Raw genomic sequence first — 25,431 nt, 5'->3', positions numbered from 1 at the left:
AAAACAAATAAGGTACAAAATCAACTCAGTTTATAACAAAATTTTATTTCACTATAAAATTGTCTATTATGATTTTATTTCCCCTATAAAACTGTCTATTATGGCTTCATCTTCCACACTCTGATGTAGTCCACCTGCATGGCGGCCTGCTCTCCGTCGTTCTGGTCTGGGTTCCAGGTGGGGTACCACTGACTCTTGTGGTTCCAGAAGTCCCGCGCGGTGAACTCTGACTTGTCATTCCAGGGTTTGGGGTAGGGAGAGTTCCTGAACTTGTCCGGGAAGAAGCCCACACCTCCCACAGCTACATTCAGTATGATGAAAAACTGGAGAGAAAAAACAGAGCAAATGTAGGCAATGATGAAATTTTTACTCAGTCGAAATGAAATTTGCTTGCATTATAAGGCACGGTGTAGAGGTTGTTTGGAAATTGTGAGTGGTCAGAGGCATTGAAAACCGTTGTGTACATTTCAACAATGTTGATAAGATACATTAGAATTAAAAAGATGACAAATGTAATAGGCATTATAGAAATTATTATTCTTTAAATTTCATACCAAAGACACAAAGCTGATAGACTAACTGTGTTAGAGTTCCAGTTTTATTAATAATAACTACCAGTATGAAATTTTTTCAATCCAAATTTCAAAAGATCACTTATTCCCTATATTCAAAATTCTCAAACTAATAAAGTACCTCCTGATCAAACGGTGCCATTTTGTTGTTGGTGTACTTGTATGGGTTGTTGATGTTGGTTTTGTCCAGTTCTCCCAGCTTCCAGAATCCCTCGGGGGGAGGAGACACGTTCATGACTTCCTGTCCCTCAAACGACACCCTGTCAAAGATTCACCAGAAAACAATCTTTGTAGATAGATAAAATCCCTTAATCTTTTACCAGGTAATAGTAACCTGGTAATATCAATACTTTATAATTTGATCTCATTATGAGAACAGTCTTCCAGAGAGACATTTCTATCTTTAATTTTAAGGATCTAGGTACAGAGAGAGGTCACTTGCAGTGAATTCCTTGATTTTAAAGTGAGGTGGACAACCCGTTTTTGGCTGCTCGGAGTTGTAAAGCTTGATTACTATTCTCAGGAGATTTGTCGAGACTAAAGCCTTTGTACTAAAAAGCATCATCTTGATGAGGTTACTAGGCTACAGCTTGAGATAGGTGGATACCTACTTGATATGTTCTTCATCCCATTCCAGTGTCCAGATATGGAAATCGTCATTCAGAGTTCCACTTGGAATTGTCCTATATCATTAAGAGAATGATGTTGATACATGTGTAAGTACAGTTATGCCAACTTGTTGCAATCATTATGCCATTTGATAAATACTTGTAATTGTACTTTGGTTTGAGCACAGGACATTGCCAACCTATCAATATTCTTTTACTTCCAGAAAAAAATTTCATACTTTTAGGTATTAAAGAGTAGAACTTTTATCTTTAAAAATGCAGTTAAACATCGTTATCTCTAACTAGATGGGACTGTTTAAAAACTTTGAGATATCCGGGTATCTGGGATATCAAGGGTAAAATACTTAGAAAATAAGTGGGTAGATCAAATAACTTCGACATATCAATTGTATTCAACATATCAGTTTTTGAGTTATTAAATTTGAACAGTAGTTATATTTATGGAAGATAAATTTATATACTGTGCCTTGAGTGAATACTTTAGATACTACAAACACTGTGGTAAAACACTTGCATTTCTCCATGAGCTTTCTCGTAAGGGTCATAGCCATATACTGGTCCAAAATGAAGAGTGCTCCCAAAACTGTCCACTCCCTGACTTCTACCATTCTCATCATGGTAGTCTGTGTTGCCTTTTAATGATAATTTTAAACTGAAGTTAAAGGAATATCATTCCGTGTCTTTCAGCTTTATCTAGACGTTTGTTTGTGAAAAATATTTAATACACTATCTAGAAAATTTTGAAATAATCTTGTGAAATTTAACAAGTAACCATCGTTTTCCGATAGACGTTGGTCGCTGGAATAATTTACAATGTCACGTAAGAATCTGCAATCTGTGTAATAATAACCAAATTGAGGACAAATTTCATTATCTCTTTGAGTGCAAAGCATTAGCTTCAATTAGAAAAGATTTTTTAGAAAGAAAATAGCCTACTATGTTCTACCAAATATTATCAAGTTCAGTGATCTATTGCCGAATACCAACTCTTTATTAAAAAAAAAATTATGTAAATTCATTACGAATATTTATGAGATCTTGTCTCCATATGCAAAATGAGCCAGCTCATCTCATCCAGACTGTTTGTATATATATGTACATATATGTCATATATATATAATGTACCTCTTATACCATTTACATGGTTTTGAGAGAATAGATAAATAGAATTGAATAGATCCAATCGTAAAAACCAAGCTCTGTGGTATTTAAGCGATTTTCAAGCAATTAATACATGGTGAAGTTCATAATTAGAAATAGTTTCATGAGTAGATAATGTCTTAAGATTAGTAGACACAGGCAATAAACAGAATGATCACAAATAGATTTACATGTCCACAAGTTTTCGACTTTGCTTTGTACTTTGATTTTTAACAAAAATAATCAAAGTGTAGTGTTGTTTTGTCTAGATATAACACTTACCTCTAGATTCCACAACGTCAATTTCGCCAGAAGCGGGCCAGCCTCCATACGCATTTCTATGAGGCAGCAGCCAGATAGCTGTTTAGTTATTAGAATAGAATTAAATACATGTAATAACGTGAAGTGCCCTATATAGTTTGTGTTTAAAAAGACAGACAGGAAATCACCTGGCCAGATCCAGTCTCCTTTGGGCATTTTGGCCCTGACCTCCATTTTGCCGTACTTGAAGTTGAAGGCTTTGTCACTCCTGAGCCTGGCGGACTGTATGGGGTTGATGATGTGTTCAGGGGAGCCCTGTCGGCTACACCCCCAGAACTGGTTACTTGTGCATAATGAGTTTGGCTCCCCACCTGAAAACCATCAACATACATGTACATGGACTATTGTACGTGTGAGCAATACTGTGGCCTATGGGTCTTTTGTTAGACTTATTTAGACAGTGTTTGTGTATAAATGAAGAAAATGTATACGGTACTTTGTTGTGTGAACTCTTGATTCAGATGGCCTTACCCCAAAGATCTAAAGTGCCTGATGACAGGAAGTGTTCCCCGTAGTTATCAGCTGTCAAGGTCTGTGAAGACAGTACAATGTATATTAATATATTGTAGATATAATTCAGCATAGCTCGGTGATTTCAGAATGGGTAATTCTGACAGAAGAATGTTCTACTCACGGGTTTGATAAACAGTTTCCCGTCCTTTGTGTAGCTGTTGGTCCTGTTATTTGTGTAGTACTCAAACTCCCAATTCTAAAAAAATACAAATAAACAGAATTGTGCAAAGTAAATGTAATATAAACGACACATTCCCAATGTATTATTTTCTTTCTTTTTTTTCGGCTGTACTTGTTATTGCCTCGTCATTTGTTTCACATTTGAAATAGTATGTAAGTTGTCTAGTTCATATACACACTATTTTTTATACATGTATATCCAGATGTATGAAAATGAGGATTGCGGAAAATGTAATTAATTCACTTTACTTGCAATCTACAATCTGAATTAACTAAAACTTGGAGTTCAATCAAACAACAGAATGCTTTCTTTGGTGATTCCTTCGGGATATGAAGGTAGCGACATTGCAGAAAGAAAAAAAAATAACCCGCGTTACAAACTAGCGGGTTATGTGGTTTTTTTTTCTGCAATGATCGCTACCTTTATAACCCGCACGAATCGTCAAAGAAAGCATTCTGTTGTTTATATCAACATCTTTCTTTTAACTAATTGATAAATAGATTATGAAAAGCTAGTAAAATTCACTAAATTACTGTTAATGTACATAAGTAAGTTATCTAAATGAAACAGCCAAATCGTCTCCTCTGACATCATCATGATTATTTCGTGCAGTCCATGATTTTTCTTAGGTCGCTGTAGCTTTCGACCAATTGATAAACAGGGCGTGTCAATTTTTAAAAGTCCTGTCAACATCTTGTCAGTTTCAGCCGCTGTAGATTTCAAACAATCGATAAATGGGGCGTGTAAATTTTAGTTTGGCTGTTTCAATAATACTATGAAATAACTATAATTTAGTTTCCGTAAGAAATAGAGGAAATAATACTTGGTAGATGTAAATGTATATGAATGTACATACCCCGCCTCCACCGGCTGTGAGGTCATGTGTCCACGTTTCGAAGTTCAAGAAATCGAAATTATCCTCGAATATAAGACATGGATATGAGGTGCAAGACTGCTGAGATGTTCCATGTTGTACATATCCCGTTCCAGAATATACTACAAATGGGAAAAATTAAAGAAAGAGTAACTGATGAATTCAATTAAAAAAATTTTTTTTGTACATATATTCATATACTGTGGTTTCATCAATATTATGAATACCTATTTTCGTAAATTTCGTTATCGAGTTGATCCACTATAGATAAAATGTTCATTGAATTTTAAGTGCAATTTCTAATTTTGTTTTTGTATCCACAGGATCATTCACCACGAATTCACGTATCCTTGAAACAGTCACTTTCGATTAATAAATCCACGAAAATTGATGCCCACGAATATTGATGAAACCCCATTAACTATGATTAGTAACTATAGTAACTATCTACCTTGCTGAGTTCCCCCTGATGAGCCCACGGAGCTCCCTCCCGGACTCTGTCCGCCTGACGTCCCGGCAGACTGGGTCTCTATCATCGTCTGGGTCAGGATCCCACCCCCTGAGGAGTGGCCGGAGCTGTGACTCCCGCCAGACGGCGCTGACGTAGTTTTGGAGGTCACCACGGGTCTCACTGTTGTTGTTGTCGTTGTTGTTGTTGGTTTTGGAGTTGTTGTTAGATCTGTTGGAGAGGAAGACCAAAACTTAAGCAAATTCACCCAGCAGCTTTCAAAATTTTGAAGAAAAAAATTCTTTATCTTCCGTGTGAAAAACTCCCTTTAATCACAACATTGCAAAATTTGAAATGCTTCATAGTGTAAATAAAGGTCAATGCAATGATACACGTCTACATATGATATCAAAAGACCAATAACTCTATCTTATTTTTTGAGTTTCTTTAATGTGTGAAATCCCATCAATGCACACAAGGAGTTGAATCTGCAAATAAAACAATGTGTTTCCTACAGTAAGATCACACTGCACGGAGTCTATACAGTATACCTCCAATAACAGCGGACTGTCCCAACAGTTCACTCGGCGTCCCTCCTTTCTGGGCGTGCAGCCAGTAGTATACTGTGTCCCCTTTGTGGACCTGAATGGCTGGCAAATCATTGGTGTGGACGAACGAAGATCCTCAAAAAGAAATTCACTTATAAACAGAGGGAAGTATATTGTGTTTTATTTTTACTGTACTTTCTATTTTTATAGGTAATACACCTTGTTCAAAATTCATTTGATAGTCTATGAAATAAACACTTTTATGAACTTGGCGATAGCGTTTAAGAGAGAAAGTGTTAAATTGTCCATATTTCGGTTTTTGTTGATAAATAAACATACATTCTTTTATTTCTTTAAGCTTTTCAGCTCATCAGATAATACAAATTAAACATAGTTAAGTACAGAAGTGGGTATTTTACAGGAGACCCTAGTACATACATAAATATGAAAAATGACAAACGTAAAGGGGAAAAGAATCAAAAGAACGACATCTAAAGTTAAATACAGATTTCGTTTCTTAATTTCATGCTAAAGTAAATGTATTTGCAGAGGTTACACAGATCTTTAAAATTTTCGTTATTAATTATACGTAAAACGAAAAATATTTTAAATACCTTGTTTAGTGTGGACATCAAACGCCCACTGACCGGCGCCTACGCCTGCGATTGGCTGGTTAATGGAGTAATGGACGGCAACAAAGTCGTAGTTACCATCATCTGATGTTGAAATTTTGAAGTTTTTATTCATATAATATTTTTTGTGTGTTAAAATTATGGCAAATATATGAAGCTTATTCAAATATCTAATTGACAGTTTTCTATCTTATAGGAATCTTATAAGAATGACGTTCATAACAAGAATGACCCTGACCTGGGATGGTGAACTTGACCCCATGACCGTTGTACTGCTCCACAATGGCGGGTTGTATGGACAACACAGTCCGTGTCACAACTAGGACTAATGCTAACACACCCAACGCACTCATCTGCAATCAAACATGTACTTATTACAATTGGTACCGCACGGACTTGTCATTATACTGAATGGGCCCTAGTGATATCCTTTAATCTTCAAACTTTGATCTATAAATATCCAAATGAGATGAATGTAACACAACTTGTTTTTTTTAAAAAACACCAGGTAAATGAAATGTTTGTCTAATTTTCAATACGAAGACCACGCTATACTTAAACTAATTCAATGTAAACATAATTTCAATCAAATTTCTTTGGTTATGTGTGGTTCAAATAGTCAAATATCCAATTTTTATCATATACTATTTTCCTATATATCCCTATATAACAAAATTCATATATATCCTATATAACAAAATATGAATATTTTCAATGATGTCAAGTAAGATAATTATTAAAGACTCTTTCAGCATGGTAATTGTGTTATTTGCGTTTCAACTAAAATATTGTATAATATTAAAAATGTCTGATGTTTGCAAAGTGCTATATTGTAGGCAAAATCGTATATCAAGTGCACTATACATCTTTTAATCAATTAATATTTCAACTTCAGGGCATGTTCATCATTTCATGTTTAGTCTTATCGTTGCAACTTTCATTTTTTCAATTGAACAAAAAACTAATAGCTCAAACTAAGTTTTTTAATAGAATTTATAAAGAAAGGCGTTACATTTACCTTGTTGTTTTGGGACACCGTCCAAAGAAATTGAGGAACAGAGATGACATTATACGAATTTATAGTTTTCCAATCTTAAATTCCATTATAACTTGGAGCTGAAACTGTGTGTCAATACAGACCGAGATACCCAGGGTATTGAGATGGCCTTGACTTTGAAATTTGTCAGAGATCTAGAGCTACAGCGTGCGTGCATACTATGAGTACATGTACTTCTCTACAAAAAAAGAATAATATTTGAGAATTTTTAACCTATCTCAGAAATCTTAACATACCATAAAGTCATGATCTATTAAATTATTCCAGTGTCTTTTATTTGGTGCGTCATAATTGATTTGATTAATTAATTTCCAGTACTTTACGGCTTTAAAGGAATTGCGTAGAAAATGAAACGAATTCTTGACATTAATTCTGCATTAAAATGTGGGAAAAGCCTATATCTATATTCAATTTGACATCATTTTAAAGAAGATGCCAAGAGCTTGTTTCACTCCGGATTTTTTTTTTGTTAAGGCTGTCGACATTGTAGATATATCTCATTAGTCAAAAATAGACAAAACTCAGATACTTGTGACTTATTTTTATTCATATTTCATTCAGAATGACAGTTTAAACCATTATTTTTCATTGTGTTTACCAAACATTTAAGCCCCGGTTCACCCTATCAAACAAATCTACCATTGAAAGAATTAATATCTTAAATTTCATAAACCTGTGGACACCTTTCTCTTACTAGATCTTGACCTTAACACAAAATTTTAAAGAAAAAGAATTTTGAGACATATTTAAACTAGTTTTTTTTTCCACAATAAACAACACAATAAATGTGGGTGAAATAATGGAACGTTTTATATAACACATACATATAAATGTATACAACAGATTTCGGTTCAGTGTAACTGCGCCACTGAATTTACAGGCGACCAAAGAAAGGGGTGTCAAGAATCCAATTTTTTTTTTCAACCTTTAAGTTTGTAACGTTGGATATTGTAAAACCACCCTCCCCTTACTCCCCGACCAACAGGCATCTTTGAATTTACTTCCGGTTCCAATGTATACAAGATAGAAATGCTAAAACTACAATCTCAGGAGGCATGATAGTTTTTAACAAGGACAAAAAAGAACTCAGATCAATGTATACGGCCGCTAACATGACATGCTTTTTTATGTTCGATTTAATGAACTTGAAATGTGTTGATTCAAACTGGCGTATACGTATACTGTCATTTTTTAGAACCTCAATGTCTTCTTTCAGAGTGGGTCTGTGCTCCATATTTTTTTTTCAAGCCCAAATAAGTTCTAATGGAAAACAAACCGATTTCAAACAGCAAAAAACGTGGAGAGATGACCCACTATACATTAAAAATATTATTTTGTATTCCAACAATTGACCGTTTTAGAAAAAAATAATACAAGTCCGTACATTCTTGGCCAGTCACATTTAAATAGCGTACTTTGATGTCACTGGAATGGCTTAAGCAATTTTTTTAAAATGGTTATCTAGATAAGCTAACCCTATATTACTTGGGCTTTTATGTTGTGATTTCGATGCACCGAAAATTAACGCGATATTGGTTTTTTTTATTATTGTTTGTTAAATATATCAAAAACTGAAATTGTGCTTTTACAAACTTGTATTATAATATATTTTTATAGATTTGATTGGGAAAAACAAATGTATTTTAATTACGAATAAACAGAATGGGCATTGCTCTAACCCCCCCCCCCCCCCAAAATAATGACATAGATATAATCTTCACCAACTTTGATGTGAATAGACCCTTGACTTTTTTTTAAATTCAGAAAACTTCTGGTAAACAGCAATTGTCGTAGATGTTAATTCCCCGCAAGAGAAAGGGATAGGGTTGATAGGGACATCGGCATTGTTTCAAGTTAGTAACACATACAAGTTCGCAATAAAAGATATAAGCAAAATGTTCTAGGATACATCAAAGATCAGTGAATACTGTTCACTCGGCATTGTTTATATTTATTTCCATATAATACAACAGACACATTATTCTTGTTCATGAAATATTTATTCATTTTGACGTCAACTTGACATTATCCGAGGACAGCTTTGGGTGGGGGTGGGGATCGGGTGTGATGGTTGACCGTGGCGGCTCCGTGTGTGACGGGCGAGGTGGGGGCGTCCGTCGTGTGTGGGTTGGGAGGGGTCTGGGTGGTGTACGGTGGTGGCGAGTTGGTGGTACCTTTAGTTGAGGTGGTCAATGGGGGCGGTGTATTGTATCTCCTCCGCAATATCTTTGCCAAACTCGGTAATATGGCTTCTAAAAAAAATGCAAACATTGATTCATTCCCAAGACGGAAAGCGCAACTCGGCTAGTCAGAACTGTAAAGAAATGACAAGCGTTTATCAATTCTACCTTTTCGAGAAGTAAATTCAGCCTTGTAGATTTTATGACATTCAAAGTAGCCGGTTTCCATGCACGTGCATCTCGTGTGCCTAATATCGTAAGATTCCCCGATAAGAGCACATTTCCAGAGGAAACCCCCTGCCGCTGAGTTTGCCAACAAGAGAGTCCACAGTGCTATCACAAGAATCATCTAGAATAGAATTGTGCAAGTTGTTGTACATATTGTCTTATCGTTGAAACCACCTGGTGACCTGAAGGTCCCTGGTCGCTCCTTAATCATGATCGTCCGGCATTACGTCAGCGCTGTTTATTATAGAACTATGAATGACATGGACTGATTCAAACGCTGTAGGAATTATCCTTAACTTTAATTCATGAGGTTGATATCATTTTTTCATGTTCATAACAGATAAATGAAAACAATATCATTTATCAAAAACTACAATTAGTGAATTACATACCGATCTATGAAAAATAGCTTTTTGTATTGCGTGTTTTATAAAGTTAGAAGACTTTAATGTCATTTCGAAAAAAAAAAGTATTTTTGTTCATTTTGACAATCTAAACAGAGAAAATCTATGTACTTACACTGCAGTGGAGAGAGAGAGAGAGAGAGAGAGAGAGAGAGAGAGAGAGAGAGAGAGCGCGCACACACAAGCATACCATTTCCCTTGTCGAAAATATTATCAATAATCAAAGCAAACGGGTTGTTTTTGTTATAGTAGTAACCACTCATTTTCCCAATATTTAAACGAAGATTGGGGACATGTACTATTCCTTATCAGCGGGAATGTCAATTACGTCAGACATCAAAATGTTCAGACGCATAAAAAGTCATAACACTAAGCACTTTATTCAGAGACATTAACAAATAATTAACAATGTTTGAATCCTTCATATAAAGTTATTTCTTCAGCAACATTTTTCTGAAATCGTCATTGCTCATCTTGGTGGCTGTAGCACTAGCTGCCGCTTGTCCGTTTGCTTCCGAGGATGGCATGGGGCTACTCTTGGGGTTAGCTCCCTTGGAGGGGGCTGGAGTTCGCTGTATTGACCTTGGTACCAGAGACAGCTGAGTACGTGCCTTTCCTCTCCTGAAGTTTGAAATCAAAATTTTTTTAGCAAAAGAATTAACAAACGATTTTGCTCACCTGAGCCAAAAGTTCTGGAGATTTTTTTTTAATCATCAAGTCTGTTGATGAAGTCGCAGTCACTACTTTAGACATTTTATATTTTTATCATTTCTTTAGAACTACAGAGCCAATTTCAATCAAAAATAGTATGAGAAATCCTTCTGTGAAGGTCTTCACAATATACTTTTTTCAAATTAAGGAGAGCAAGGGGGCAAATGTACATATACTAAAATTACTTAAAACTTCATGAAATATCTCGCAGAAACTTCTTTAGAGCCAAATATCAAGTAATATAAAAACCAATATCATGAACTTCCTTAACTACGGACGATTGAAGCTTGTTAAGCTATGAATTCCTAGGGGTCGGAAGGGGGATTCAATGAGGGGTCAAAGTTAATACATGTATTAGAAATGATTATTAAAACCTTTAAAAATGAACTTTACTTTCAAGAACATGGAGGTCGCAAGCAAATTCATAGTTTTAATTATGGATGTCAGCTCCACTAATGCCATAAAATCTAAGACTGAATGGTATTTCAAATTTATTTTCACTATGATCCTTTAAGTGTAAAATGAGCCACAAGTGGGGGGGGGGGGGGGGGGGGGGGTGTAAAATATACATGGAAATAAAAAGCAAAAAATTACTTTGAAGAAAAGAAGTGTATGAAAAGGTAATTGGAAGACAGATAGTTTGAAGAATATTCAAATCAAAATTACTCCTTAGGTTAAAAGGTTAATAGAGGTGAGTAGGGGCCATTTGTACTGGACTGTTTTAACTATAGAAAATTACCTTTTGGGGGCAGAGTTGAAAATTGTTACTCCGGTGAGCAATGTGGCCGATGGGCCTCTTATTACTCATAATCGTTTATCACAGCTACTCTATCAGTTTTACAACTAACATGACTATAAAAATGGTTATCTAAATTCTATATCATATATACTTAAACTGCCATTCAGATTTCATGTGTATTTTAAAATCAGTCAACCAATAGTATTGTAAACTAAATATTATTTACTCTAACAAAAATTCCTCTATCTAGATATTGTCTCAGGGTGATGCCATGTGAAAATGAATGAAAAATCTGGAATGACAATTACAATGAAAACTATTAAATCAAGTCATATTAGTTTGTCTCTCACGTTTTTCTGCAGGCATATTTTACAATATCATTTCTCTCTCAAAATTTCAAATCTATCCTTAGGACATTTTTTTTAATAAGTTGTTTTATGTATCCGCTTACCCCCTTTTTTGCAGTTTTGAAAAAAAAAAAAAAATTCAAATCAACCAATTTTTTTTCCCCGCTGACCGAATTCCACTTCAATCATTATAAAAAATCTGGAAATGGACGTACATTATTTTGATTTTACATACTCCGGATCAAAATCCTAAAACGCTTAAAGCACCAAGTTTTTAAGTAGATTTGATTCAAGCGTTTTGTAAACCGAGGAAATAAAAACAAGGCATGTGAAGCGTTCCACGCGTTTTATTTTAAAACAGAATTTAAATGTTTTAAGGATAATAGTTAATGTAGGACGGTTTTTAGCCGGGCTCTGCTGAAAGCAGAGTCCTGGCTATAGACAGGCAAATCGCCAATGTTACTATAAATAGCACAACTTCAAAAGTAAACAAAAAACCAAACAGCGTCAATGTAAAGCTTCCGCTATACCAAATAGTTACACAAAGAGCCATGTTTTGTCAAAAGTGTTGGCATTTTGTTTCTTTTTTTTAAATTTCGAATGAATTGTCTATCTTTTTTAGTTTTCTTATTAATAACATGTTTTTAAAACATTACTATGCATTTTGGACACATACAATGCAAATGAATTTCCATGAACTACTTTGCTGCGCGATGAAGAAATGGGGATTGAATATATAATGAGTTGCAAAATTCAAGGCAGCAACTGTTGAACTTTTTAACTTCTACTAGACAGACATATTTTTTGTTTATAGCCGCTTACAAAATTTGGTCACTCTCTGACACTTTGCCGACATTAAAAGCATGAGAGAGAGAGAGAGAGAGAGAGAGAGAGAGAGAGAGAGAGAGATTTTCAGTCTTTACTACACAATATGCATAAAGACACACCAAAAGAGCCCGGCTTTCAGTACTTCAGTACTTTGATTACGAAATGTAAAGATGGATAGACTGTTGGCGATGCGATATATGGTGTCATCAGCGAATAGAACGTTGCGGTTGATGAAATCTTAGCTAAAAACCAATGAAGCTGATCTCAGAACCTACACTCCGTCCGACACTCCCTTGTCTATTCTTCAGAGTTTTGGTACAAAAAAATGAAAAAATAATTCTGTTCCAAGACTCATTTGTTAAATGGCTGCATATTAAAAGCTTTGAACCTTGAACCTTCTTCTTTTTTTTCTTTTTTTTTTTTGTAGCCACCCAATGGACTTTTTCCCCCCCCCCAAAAAATCTGTAAAACAACTAATAAAAAAAAAGGCCTTACGTTTCTGTTTCCTTTTTCCCTCCTCCTAGTGTTGGAGTAAATGACGTTTCCTCCCGGACATTTACGGGTGTGCCCCTCTGTGGGGGGTTACTGATTGCAACCTCAATCTCATGGTCACCAATCTTTAGTCCATCTGTCTTCATCACAGCTTTTGCTGCATCTTGCTATAACCAAAAGAGATTCCATGTAAAATCTTAAGATTTTTTTATGTATGCTAGATATATATGTGATCTTCAGCATTTTCTAGTCAGAACTTAATTCTTATTTTTATGTAGAAAATAGGAATAATTCATTTCATGAATGAAGAATTTTTATAAAAACAGTAAAACCTTTCAAAAATCACCTGGCATAAATTAATATTTTTACACGCTATATAAATCTCAAATCTAAAATGAACAATCAAAGAAAAGCATACCTCATCTTCAAACTCAACATAAGCTAACCCTTTGGGAGCTCCACTTCTGTAGGTGACCATTCTAACCTCCTTCACTGGTCCATGCTGTAAATAAACACTTCAAAGTTTTAAACGCTGACACACTGCAGCATATATGTAAAAATTGCAATATGTAGGTAAAGCTTGAAATAAGTAAATTATCTATACAATACCTCGCTAAAGATTTGGATGAGAGCATCCTTTGAGCACGTGAATGGAAGGTTCTTAATAAACAACTTGTTCTTTTCCATTGCAGTGGAAAACTAAGGAACATGAAATTACAATATGTATATATACATATGAATAAACTACAATGAATTTGTTCATATACCATTAATCTATTGACCCCAAAAATCAACTTTTGTCTTCCACATACATGTTCATTTATATTCTTTAACAGAACACACAACGATAACAGTACCCTCTGATAATGAAAAATTACAAGAATTCATGATAGAAGCCATTCTGTGTGAGATATTGCTGGATTCCTGTGTCATGCAAAATTTCAAATTGGCTCAAGTTCAGAGTATGAGTCAATAATATAAGAAACTTATAACTTCTCACAGATTTAATGCATGTAATCCTTTAACATAAATTCCCTGTAATTCAATAACACCTTTCTCAGAGTTCATTTGATCATCATAATAAATGCACGAGTCATGACACATTTCCCTACCTTGAACTGAGCCTTTTTCTGGCTTCTGTCTTCACACTTGGACACAAACATTGGGCGGCCTTCGATCGGCGTCCTGTCCAGTTTCAGAGCTTCCAGCACACCCAACTGAAGCAAGTTATTTATTATAATGTATAAGCACACACAACTAAACAAAGCATCAAAAAAAAACAACGTACAGACAACAGACAGAATCGCAGAGATGTCAAGGAGTCAAATAGTAAACTGAGGGAAACATTAGTAAAGAAATACACTTTTTGAGGAAGGCCACTTGCAAGGTTCTTGTTTTATGATTTCAAGAAAAGTAATATTACAATTCAATGCTTACCTCGTCTTTAAATTCCACATAAGCATATCCCTTTGACTTTCCCTTGATTGTTTTCACTAATCGAATATCTGTCATCTCACCACACTGTAAGGTATGACATATATGTCTGCTATATTTAACAAAATCTGCAATTCAAAAACTTTTGAATAAAAGGATTCAGATTAGATTCTGCTATCTAGTATCTTTTAAATGTACTTTTCATACATGTTGTTAAACATTTCAGAGATTTAAAATAAATCTTAGTGTAATTTTTAACTTGTATGCCTTGAAAATCCTAAGTGATCCTTAAATTCTCATCAAAATGTGACTTCACACCATACATTTGTATTATTGTAAACAAAGATGTGCTGTTCTTTGTCTTGTTATTTGTTCTGTTCTCTACCTTAGCAAATATCTGACCAATCCTGTCTTCATCTATGGAGTAATCCAGATTGCTGACAAAGGACGTGCGTCTGGATTTGTCTGGATCCTGTTCTGCTTTTTCCACAAAATCTGAGTGCGTGGTTGGACCGTCCCCTCCAGCTCCATTGTTGGGGGTTTCATCTACAGTAGATCGAAGCATTTCATGAACATGTATGCTACTGTCAGATTGTTTCTTTTCACAGAACAGTTTCATCCTCTTGTCTCATTAAAGCCGAACACCGCTCGTAAATAGGCACTGTCCACCATATTTCTCTCTCACCACCGTCATCCCTACAATCCTATATAAGCTGCAGACCTCCTAGCAGTTTAAAGTATTTTGCAGTAGAGGTCTCACCTATGTGGACATACATCTTGCCTCTCTGCGTTACTTGTTTGAGATAAAATTATCAAGTTTTAAGCACTTTTTTCAAGCCAGAAAAATACTAACATCAAATAAACTGGTCAAAATATAATTATAAACAGAATATGCACATAGAATAAGAATTAAATGCATAAAATCCAAAGACCACAAAGGGAATACTACACGTCAGCCAAGAGTTTCAGGTGTGCAATCGCATGTAACGAAATCAAAGGGTTTACATACCATGTACCTGTGTGATAGTGCCTATTTACGAGTGGTGTTCAGCTATAATATGAACTACTGCTTCGTTAATGACATCAGAAATGAAATGGCATTATCATGCAATTCAGTCAAAATAAGACAAAAAATTTCATTTTTCTGAAATTTCATCTCTGGTAATTCAACATAGCAAAGCTCTGAACAACCAAATTTTTATTTTTCATGTACTTGCAGTAGTTAGTCTTGGCCAGATATGTTTTGATGAAATTTTTTTTTCATCAAATAGTTGCTAAATGTTTCTTGGAAGAAAAATTGATTGAAAATAAGCAATTCTATGCGAAAAATGATATTTACAAAAAAGGGTTAACTTTATGATGTTATATTTTAAACTGAAGGCAATTGGAGCAAGTTAGAAATTATGTATAACCTTAACAAATACCGGTATATCTATTCAATATAAGTTTAGATCAGTAAAGATAACAAATTATATTGCTCATTTCAATGGCCATTTAAGGTCTTTATCATATACGAACCTTTGACAAAAATAGTCTTCAAAAAACCTTCCTTGTAAGGCCAAAAAAAATTAATCATTAGTTTCTCGGGCCAAAGTTTTGAAATTTTGATAAGGCAGGCAGGTTTTTTTTTTTTTTTTTTTTTTTTAAGACAAAATTTACAATGATGGTAACCCATATTATATGATTTATTTGTGTACTCATCAGCAGATATTCATCAAGCTCATATATTGGCAAAGTTTAAACATTTGTTTTAATTTGTTCTTTTTAGTTTAAACTGTTCTGTTTCCTTTTATAAGGTTGAGTTTTTGCATATAAACAAACAAGACAAATGGTTTATGCCCCGCTTCATTTTGCGGCCCATCTTTCCCCTCCACAGAAGTCTAAACTGAAATAGGGGACTTCTTATGGCATTTTACAAGTTGAATTTGCCATATAAGAATTTATCAAATAAAGCATTCATTTGGGGTGCTTTCTTATCAATCTTCAGTGCCTTTAGGACAGAAATCAAGGAAAGGTAAATAAGTCATCATAAAATTCTCAAACAATACAAGTGTCCTTTATTCCTGTTTCTATGCAATATCACAGAGGCTTCAATTTCTGAAGATAACAAAGAAATTTCAGTGGTTGTGTTAACAGGGACCAACCCAGAGCAAACTTAGCTTAGGGAGACTTCACTTCTGAAGTTCTCCCTCACAGAAAAATAGGGAGAAATTTGAGAAATCAGGTAGACTTCCATTCTTTGACAATGGCATAATGCTAATGATAATACATTTATATACACAGATTCAACCTTAATTTGAATTTGATTAGAAGCAAGTCAATTAAAAATAAAACAACTCCTAAAAAATTTAAAATTTTATCCAATATTTTTAAATTTAATTTATCATGTGTATTCATACATTTGTAGCTGAAATGTTTCGTAATTGTGTTGGCTAAATGACAAACAAAATCAGTCTATGTGTTTAAGTGTATTTTGGAGGTATTAGTCCAACCCTTTAACCCAATTACAACCGTCATATAGTTGGTTGTACAGAATTTTTTAGTTAAAGATAACGGTTTCATGATTATTTTAGCACTAACTTGGCAGTGTTATTAATTAATTACAAGTTACCAACTAATTCTAATATCAGCACCTAAAGTGATAAACATCGGTTGTAATTTTCAGTGCACAGTATTTATAACCTCTGAAGATAAGACAGTCGCTAGTTATTAATCACAACAGGGGTTAACTTAGGCTATGAAAATGTCTTTTGAATAAGATGATTATCATTTTATTGCATTTGGAGTTAACTTTCACGATCGTGAACTCAGAATACAGGGCAACTTCAACCTCTCTTTCTGAGGAAATTCTGGCGAAGTTACTGACCACAAAGCGAGTAATTATATTTACATAAAGTTGTATTTAGCCCAGGTAGCCCTTGGTCACTGGGTAGATGTTTCAGATAAAATAACGTTTTTCACTGACAGAGACAAGCATTTGTTCTGAGCGTTTGTTTACATAGATTCCATAATAGAGAAAACCGATAATGATAAGATATAAAAAATCCAGAAAAATAACAATAAAAAAGTTTGATGCGGCGATGATTTTTTCTGATGCGGCGGTGCCTGAGAAACAAATCATTAATTTTTTTTGGCCCAAGAAAAAAACAGGAAAAAATATATTTCACTATTTTACTAAAAGCAGATTATGTACCTATTTTGGGCTTTTTGGTTGCAGGTTCTGCTCCTTTATACCCTGGGGGTGGTGGTCCTTTAAAACCTGGGGGTGGAGGTCCCTTCTGCCCTGTAGGAGGAGGTGGTTCCTTAAATCCAGGAGGGGGTGGTCCTTTAGAATTTGGTACCTCAGGTACTTTAAAATCATTCGGCTCTTCCTGTGACTGTAAAAAATTGTATTATTACTTATAATGTATGAAATACTTGATGTACAATGCGATGAACAAATTCTTCTGTAACAGTTATAGATTCCACACACATCAAGATAAACAAATTGTTCTGCAATAAACACAAAAATGAGAGGATTTATCAATGAGATTCTCACCACCTTTCTTTTCCTGTTCTCATTCTTCCCTGCCTTTCCTTCAGAGACTTTCTTTGGGGATTTCTCTGTGTCATTTTTCTGTCCTGGACCCTTTTTCCCTTTCTGCTTGGCATCAAACCTTTTTTGTTTCTTTTCTATCCTTCTATTTTGTCTTTTTTCCTCTTGTTCAGCTTCCTGTAAAATATTCAATAATCAAAATAAGAAACTTGAAAAATCACTGTACAAGAAAAGGAATTGTAAATTCATTTATTACACATGTAAAACACCCCTTGTCGATTTTCTAATTCAGTTCAACTTCATTTTCATCACCTGTCTTTCCTTGTTGACTGCATCCATGTGCACTTCACATTTAGTAACTGCTGCATCATACTGCTCCAGATCTCCTGTAATTAACATATTCCACATGTACATCATCCAAAAAATTATTATAAGCTTATAAAACTTACATAAATATTAATCTAAAGGAATATACAGGTACTTTGAATATATTGCATTCATACCCTCCTCCCTTTCAAAGTTGATCATTGCCTCCACAATAGCTTCTGGCCAATCTGTCACTACATTGAGAGCTCGATTCAGCAGCTTACGACAGTGTTTGTTGTCACCATATGCCCTGTTAATAACATGCACTGACTAAAAAACTCAAATCTAATGCACTATATACCTTTTTGTACAAGATTTACATTAGCAAATTACTGCATTGCTACATGTTTGTCATTTCATTGACTGAATCCGAATACAGTTATAATATACAGTGCATATACCGTATTTTCCCGACGACTCGTCGATGCGGACGACTCGTCGAATTGCCCATTTTTAGCCAAAATATTAACAAAATCCTACGATACGACGATCGCAGACCATACGTCGATCTTATCACTTCAAAATGGCCTATAAAACTGCAGTAACATTATCAGTGTGTGATGCCACGATGTCACCGATATTGCTACCAATCATTATTAATGATTAACATTTAAACAATTACGCTTTATACTTATGCATCAAATTTTCAAATACCGGCAACTTCTACAAAGTTGCTTGCATTGTAAACAATTCCCGATATCGCGTGTTATGCAAAACTAAACTTACTTTGTCAGAAATATTTTATTCCCAAGCATTAAAATAAGTATCCACTCTGACTATCGCCAATATATTCGCCATTATGTAACCAGCCACCTGTTGACTTGGCGCGTGGTCAATGTTTGTTTAACAATTTCCGGTGTCATAGGCATGCACCTGTCTCCTGTCGGACTTCAAAGGGGGATCTCAAGTGCAGAAAGCTTAGCAATTACTATGATTTGATGAAACTTGTTTATTTTGTATCCAGTAATGCAGTTACACGCTATTGTTTTAGATAGACACTGTTAGAAATAAATCAGTCATTTGTACGACTTGATAATGACGATATATGACATACATACGTTTCCTAAAAAAATTATCTAACAATAATCAACGAATTGGACAATAATTAATCAATGAACTATAATCACTCTTACAACGGTACTCTTTATATACACAGGGAGTGAAATTGCCGTAAAGATCTCAGCCTTAGGGCAAGATTATTAACACAACCGGTGTCAGCCTATTGTATAAACAGTAGTAGTGATAATTGCCGATTACGTAATTTAAGATTGAATTTGACCATTAAATATTTCTGATTTATACTTTCCACTAACAACTCTTTACAAATAAAATAATTAAAATTAAAAAAACATCCCCCGGACCTACTGCAATATTTTCTTCCATTCAAACTTGGTTTCAATTTTACTGCGCAATGTTATCTTCCTACTAGTTATACATAGAATCATGTGACGATGTGTTTATAAAAACGGAACGGTAAAACTTTTAATTGATTAAAGACAATGTAACATTTTTTAATAACTGTTGTTATTATTTTGTATTTAAGTGTTGACAGATGAGTGAAAATGATAATTATTAAAGATGAACAGTGAATTCAACAACGTAATTTTCAATCACACAGCCAACTCAAGATGATTAAAACCAAGATTTTTAATGCTATTTTTAAAAAATTTCTGACTACGAGCCTACGACAAGTCGAACAAGACGATAAGTCGGGTGCTCTGCTTCAGAGGAAAAAAATACCGACTAATCGTCGGAAAAATACGGTAAGCTGTGTATGCAGACAATGTACCTTTCCAATCTGAGATAATCTAGCCATAGAGCTGCTTCATGATTCCTGCCTGCTGACATGATTTCAGTCCAGATTTCTCTTGCCCTAGTCATATTTCCACAAAACTTGCCCTGTAACAGAAAAACAAGTCTTTTTATAACACCTATTAAATGTACAGGTAGATAAAGAAAATCAAGTGTGTCAAAATTTGTGTTTCATTCATAATTAGTTGATCTATAGAACAATTCATCCCTAACATTACCTCTATCACTGCCCAGAACTGTTGTAAGCTTCCTTTGGGGTCAGCTTCTACACCATAATCTGTCAATTAAAAAAATTCCAATCATCAGATTTTAGATGATAAAAAGAAGCACTGCAGAAAAACACTGTCATAAATGGAACTAGAAACCTTACATGCTAGGAAGTTGACAGCGCTCTCAATGGTTATCCTGAATAAATCGAGTTCTTCCTCATGGTCTATAAAAACACACAGAGAATAAACCATTTTAATGAGAAACAACAACTTATGAATACTCTCTTAAAGCAACATACCAGCTAAAAAATTAGACATACCAAATTTTTATCTTATTTTAGCATGTACTTTAATTCAGAGTGTGGTAAAAGGCTCCAGATTTCAAAATATATGTACCTGGTATAGTAAATCTTGTACTATAGTAACTTTTGGGGTGCATATCATACATGAGTGTGTACTATACAAGAGACAGTACAGTAGTTTCAAGATGTTCACCATACATGCCAACTTTTGAAAATCTCCATGGGGGATTTTACGCGCGACGACATTATCCTAGAAGGAAATTTCGCGGCATTTAGTCGTGTAATTGCTTTGTATAAACAATTGAACTCTTAGAAATTCATCTGTTTCTTTATCTATTTAACATTATCCTAATGTCTTTATTAAACAATCTCCTCTTTCAAATGAAATCATAAATAAAGTACATAACTTTATTTTCATATATTAAATCAATCTTTATTAAATCAATCTTCAAAATCTCAACAAACAATAAATAGTATGGTATAGCAGTTCAAAAAGCACTAAGTTCTGCAACGCAGTTGGCAAACAGGATCTCTGCTCTTGTGACATCTATAAAATAAAATGAATAATTAATTAAATTAAATATTAAAAAGCATTTATGGGTCAGGTTGCTATAAAAAGTGAAAGAAAGTATTTGTAATTGTTTCCTGACTTAAAATTCTTTATAGTTATTATATATTAGCTTATTAAAAAATTTAGTTACCTTAATCTTGCTCCAATTTTGATTTCACAAAGAAGTTGGTAGCAGCAGGTGGCTTGATGGATGGCTGTTTTCGTGTTCTTTGTAACATCATTCATTCCACCATGGTCTACCCTTAAATCCCTCAAAATGAAATAAAAAATTGTTACTCATAAAGTTAACATATCTATTCTTCTTGTTGATAATGTATTAGCTGTCAATCTCTCCTAGTGTCATGTGTACACAATAGAATGTACCCTGTCAATAAATATATTCAGACAATAATTCAGTTGTACTATATATAAGTTAAACATACCTATTACACGGCAAGGTACATGGTTGTCATCCAATTACGATCCCGATAGTCATCCCGAAAATCGGGAATCTGCCTCCCGATATTGGGATAAAAGTTTCGTTTTCTTTGGTGGTGTAACCCCATTCTTGTCGAAGTTTGTGTAAAAACTTAAAGTGTGGCATTTGCTGTTAATCCCGATGCTTCCCGATTAATTGCTATCAAAACATGCTCCTCATTAGGTTTGCAAACACCTAGACACAGGTAGCGTACAGGTAATTACATCAATTCACACACACGCGATACAGGCGGTCATAATCCCGCTTTTTGATTGGTTAGCGTAGAAAAGCAGCGCGGGATTTGAAATTTTAGATGAAAATTGGGACTTATTGTCGTAAAACGGGTTGGATTTTTTGAGAATCGGGATTTCGGGGTATTTTGACAATCCCGATCGGGATATCGGGATTTGTATTTTTGACGACGTGAAATCGGGAGAATCCCGCAAAAATCGGGATAGTTGGCATGTATGGTTCACCTTGGTTCCATTTGATTCTTCGACGTAGATAATCACAGTAAGTACTCCACACAACCAGGTAATCAGCCCCCGAGTTAAAACCACACTGTAGGGCTCTGTCCACCAACTCTGAGGAAACAGATTTACACAACGACTAATTTAGCATTTGTAAATAAAAATATTCTTTGAGTACACAGATTTACCTAGCATTAACACGATATCCTTTTTAAAAGAAAATATTCAGTCTCTGAGTGAAGTGAAAATGTACTGGGCACAAGAGATACTACAGTAGTAGAAGAAACATTTAAACTGATAAGTCTACCTTTGATTTCTTTCTGAGGTTTGTGAAATCTCTCCATAGCCAGTACATATCTCTGCCACAACTGGGAACACCAAGGACAATTCCTGACAGATCTCTCGTACATCCCTAAGACTAAAGTCTCAACCTGTAGTCTCTTGTGATCCTTTCAAAAATATTACAAAAACAAAACAACGTAAAACATATTCATAATATAATGTAATTATAAAACGTGACAGTAGTTCATAGTAAGAGAGTGTCCCTCACTTTTAAAATTGAATTTACTACTCACCAGATACTTTGCATATTTCAACCACAATTCTGAATTTAAACAGTTTTCTTGCAGGGCTCTCTCAAAGATGTTTTGAATTCTGGCTGGATCATCATGGGTCATCTCATAATCAATGTAGGACAAATAGGCATCCAACCTGGGAGGTTCAGCTGCTGTCTGTAATAGTAACAGAGTGAAATAAAAGCTTTTAATCTACTGTAGATTCCTTTTTTTATGCAAGTACTTTTATAAAATTCCACAATTTAATGTCTTTGCATCAAATTGCGAGAGTAAAAAATCACATAGCCAATTTTTTTAATTTTACTTTTAAATAGCTTACATCAGTCTGAAAAATTAAAGCAAGATTTTAAAATCCACGAGATGTGGAATTCACCATTTTACGCAAAAATTAATTCCTCGCATCTAATTAGAATTTTACAGTATACAATTCATACTTCAGAATAAGATTTTAGAATTTCATTTAGTCACTGTATACTATTAAGGTCAGAATTTAAGTTCAGAGGTACTTCTTATTCCCAAGAATAATGACATTACGCAATTGATATTTCACAAGATTGTATGTCCCCATTCAATTTAGTGAATTCGACAGTCACCCAATTCATGTAAGGGTATTACAACACACTTACTAAAGCTTCCTCATATGGCATCAATTTTTCAAGTTTCTCAAGAGCTTTATTGTAGGCCTCTTTGGTTCCATCGTCTATTTCATCCTCATAGTATTCCTTAAATTCACTCATGGTCTCATGCATATCTATAAAACAATTCAGGTACAAAAAACTTCATTTCAAGCTTAATGATTCACCTTTCAATCACCTCTTATAATTACTCAGTCAAATCTCAGCATCACTTGGCATTTAGAATAACTAAAAGCTATAGTAAGGAAAGAAACTTGCCCATCAGAGGAATAGACAGCTGCCTTTTGAAAAGGGAGACTACTCTATCCTGCTGAGAGTTGAATTTCTCCTCCTGTTCTGGGGTTGCTACTTGTCCTGGCTGAGGCTAAAAAAAAAAACATCACATACATTTCAAACTTTGGTTGCCTGTTCCACTTATTTCCTGACTGTTTCTCAATTATTTCTTACCATATTCAACCAAAAGGACCTCAAATAATCAAGACAAATTCTATCCTGACTTACCATATATCCACTCATCAGAGCATTTTCAAATTCTCTGTATGCCTCCCATAAACTGGAACCCGCTGCCACATGGAGTCCAGCAGTCGCCAAAGCCCGCTCAAAAACATCACGAATGTGGGATATCCCATCAATCTGTCCCATTCCTCCAATACAAAACTGTACGTACTCCAACCAAACATCTACAGCTGAAAATTACAAAATAAAGCTTTATATTGAGAAGACATCTAGAAGACATACCAGTATATCAAAGGATGTGAGAAAAAGAAAAATCATTTCCTCTGTATGAATTCAACATATACATATGTACTTACATAGATAATCTTTTACAGCTCTTTCAAACAAGTCATAAACATGTTTTCTTTCTTTCTCATCAGTTGCCAAAGGAATTTCATCTCTGAGCCATTCCAACCATAATTCTGAAAGTAAAATATCAAAATAATCAATGAAATAACAAAGAATCTACACATCTCTTCAATTTAAATTTACTTCGAATGAGAGCAAGAGCAAGCACTTTAAGAGTGTTACATACACACGAGGAATATGCATGTTTCTTTGTTTGTATATAAACCAAGACCAGACAGGATCCTGTTCATCACTTCTGTACACATGCATGATCAAACATCATGATTACCCATCTCTTCACAAGGCATGAAAAGGCTGCTTCAAGGTTATCCTTTTATATCACAGATATACCATGCTCTTTCAAAACATACAGATACAAGACAGAGACAAGTTTCATTACCCCTTACTTGAAGCAAAATCTGTCAATTATCTATACACTTTATTAAAAATGATTTATTAGTAAATACATCAGAAAATCAAATACTCCTTGTTGCCAGACTATTGGAAGGATGCCACAATAATTCTTCTTTCACTCTCAGACTTTTTCATGGACTTAAAGGGAATCTTATGATGCTAGGAAAAAGTCAAGAGCTTCTTATTTTTGCACCAAAAAACATTAACATTAAAAATTTTCTCCAATCAACTTCAGATCTAAGATAGTCCAAGCAGCAGTCTTGTCTCTATATAATTCAGCAAATTTATTTACTCTTGATCTCTCTAACTCCAACCTCTCAAAGTTCTTGATCTTTCGAAGTAAAACCTGGGTCCCATTATACATATTTCATTTTTAACTCTTGATAACTCTAAGTGATAGCTGTGTGCAACCGATCAAGTGTATGATACTGTGTACCAGTAGCTGGGTAAAAATATAACTTCAATGGGTTACCTTGTAGCAACTGTTAAATATTTTGTATACAGATAGGCAGTTATGGCTTTTCTTTTTCCATTTTTAAAACCTCGGTGTTAGGAAATAGGAGAAGATACTGGTTTGTGGTTTGTAAGTATGAAATGTACCTTGCGTCAATGGAAAGTACTGGCTCATTTTCTCTCGGGCCTCCCTCAGCTTTTCTAGCTCCCCTGTATTACGCAGTATTTTGATCATCTCTGTATGGCCATCGTAAAAGTAGGTATTTTCTTCTATCTGTCAGATATCAAAAACACAGTTCAATAAATACATAAAGATGAAAAAAAAAGCTAGAGCCAGCTTGACAAGACCTTAGACTTTTGGTAGGAAGTAGCTATCAACATTTTGCATCCAAATAACATGAACAAGTTGAAAATCATGCTGGTGGGCTTTAAGTGAAATATTCACAGTTTGGTAGGAACAGCACTTGATTTGGACAAATCTTGTTGATTTCAAAGAGCCATGCCCAAATGG

General features: G+C 34.6%; 3 protein-coding genes and 1 long non-coding RNA gene across 5 annotated transcripts in view; all 4 read right to left on the bottom strand.

The window, feature by feature from the left end:
- Positions 1-25: 25 nt before the first annotated feature.
- Positions 26-6,980, bottom strand: LOC128188738 (beta-1,3-glucan-binding protein-like). Its single transcript, XM_052859976.1, has 14 exons — positions 6,877-6,980; positions 6,097-6,211; positions 5,841-5,942; positions 5,230-5,361; positions 4,682-4,909; positions 4,213-4,352; positions 3,297-3,371; positions 3,134-3,194; positions 2,791-2,973; positions 2,624-2,701; positions 1,716-1,833; positions 1,184-1,255; positions 694-832; positions 26-323 (listed from the first exon to the last, which is right to left on the bottom strand). The coding sequence occupies exons 2-14, from the start codon at positions 6,209-6,211 to the stop codon at positions 99-101; spliced, it is 1,668 nt and encodes a 555-aa protein (XP_052715936.1). The 5' UTR covers positions 6,877-6,980; the 3' UTR covers positions 26-98.
- Positions 6,981-8,893: 1,913 nt separating this feature from the next.
- On the bottom strand, positions 8,894-10,046 carry LOC128189408 (uncharacterized). Its single transcript, XM_052861006.1, has 3 exons — positions 9,918-10,046; positions 9,264-9,444; positions 8,894-9,167 (listed from the first exon to the last, which is right to left on the bottom strand). Exons 1-3 carry the CDS (start codon positions 9,918-9,920, stop codon positions 8,941-8,943), a joined length of 411 nt encoding a protein of 136 aa, XP_052716966.1. The 5' UTR covers positions 9,921-10,046; the 3' UTR covers positions 8,894-8,940.
- Positions 10,047-10,087: 41 nt separating this feature from the next.
- The window catches only part of LOC128189401 (squamous cell carcinoma antigen recognized by T-cells 3-like), a 19,425-nt gene continuing 4,081 nt past the window's right edge, over positions 10,088-25,431 (bottom strand). The window contains exons 2-23 of one of the 2 annotated variants that reach the window (XM_052860996.1): positions 25,068-25,194; positions 24,023-24,127; positions 23,712-23,896; positions 23,469-23,574; positions 23,202-23,326; positions 22,576-22,731; positions 22,308-22,449; positions 22,007-22,114; positions 20,362-20,424; positions 20,210-20,268; positions 19,969-20,078; positions 18,317-18,429; positions 18,126-18,199; positions 17,817-17,990; positions 17,472-17,655; positions 14,664-14,824; positions 14,282-14,365; positions 13,957-14,061; positions 13,454-13,543; positions 13,263-13,346; positions 12,848-13,011; positions 10,088-10,348 (exon numbers count right to left, since the gene is read on the bottom strand). In XM_052860996.1, coding sequence (XP_052716956.1) covers positions 10,159-10,348; positions 12,848-13,011; positions 13,263-13,346; positions 13,454-13,543; positions 13,957-14,061; positions 14,282-14,365; positions 14,664-14,824; positions 17,472-17,655; positions 17,817-17,990; positions 18,126-18,199; positions 18,317-18,429; positions 19,969-20,078; positions 20,210-20,268; positions 20,362-20,424; positions 22,007-22,114; positions 22,308-22,449; positions 22,576-22,731; positions 23,202-23,326; positions 23,469-23,574; positions 23,712-23,896; positions 24,023-24,127; positions 25,068-25,194 — 2,709 coding nt within the window. In that variant the 3' untranslated portion in view covers positions 10,088-10,158. The remainder of the gene's footprint in view (positions 10,349-12,847; positions 13,012-13,262; positions 13,347-13,453; positions 13,544-13,956; positions 14,062-14,281; positions 14,366-14,663; positions 14,825-17,471; positions 17,656-17,816; positions 17,991-18,125; positions 18,200-18,316; positions 18,430-19,968; positions 20,079-20,209; positions 20,269-20,361; positions 20,425-22,006; positions 22,115-22,307; positions 22,450-22,575; positions 22,732-23,201; positions 23,327-23,468; positions 23,575-23,711; positions 23,897-24,022; positions 24,128-25,067; positions 25,195-25,431) is intronic. The other variant, XM_052860997.1, reaches the window with a different exon arrangement.
- On the bottom strand, positions 20,747-21,761 carry LOC128189409 (uncharacterized). Its single transcript, XR_008244235.1, has 3 exons — positions 21,496-21,761; positions 21,204-21,323; positions 20,747-21,049 (listed from the first exon to the last, which is right to left on the bottom strand). It is a non-coding gene; the product is annotated as an uncharacterized LOC128189409 (long non-coding RNA).

This window comes from Crassostrea angulata, chromosome 6 (assembly GCF_025612915.1).
Source record: "Crassostrea angulata isolate pt1a10 chromosome 6, ASM2561291v2, whole genome shotgun sequence".
Taxonomy (NCBI): Eukaryota; Metazoa; Mollusca; class Bivalvia; order Ostreida; family Ostreidae; genus Magallana; species Magallana angulata.
This window is presented reverse-complemented; position numbering and strand designations above follow the sequence as displayed.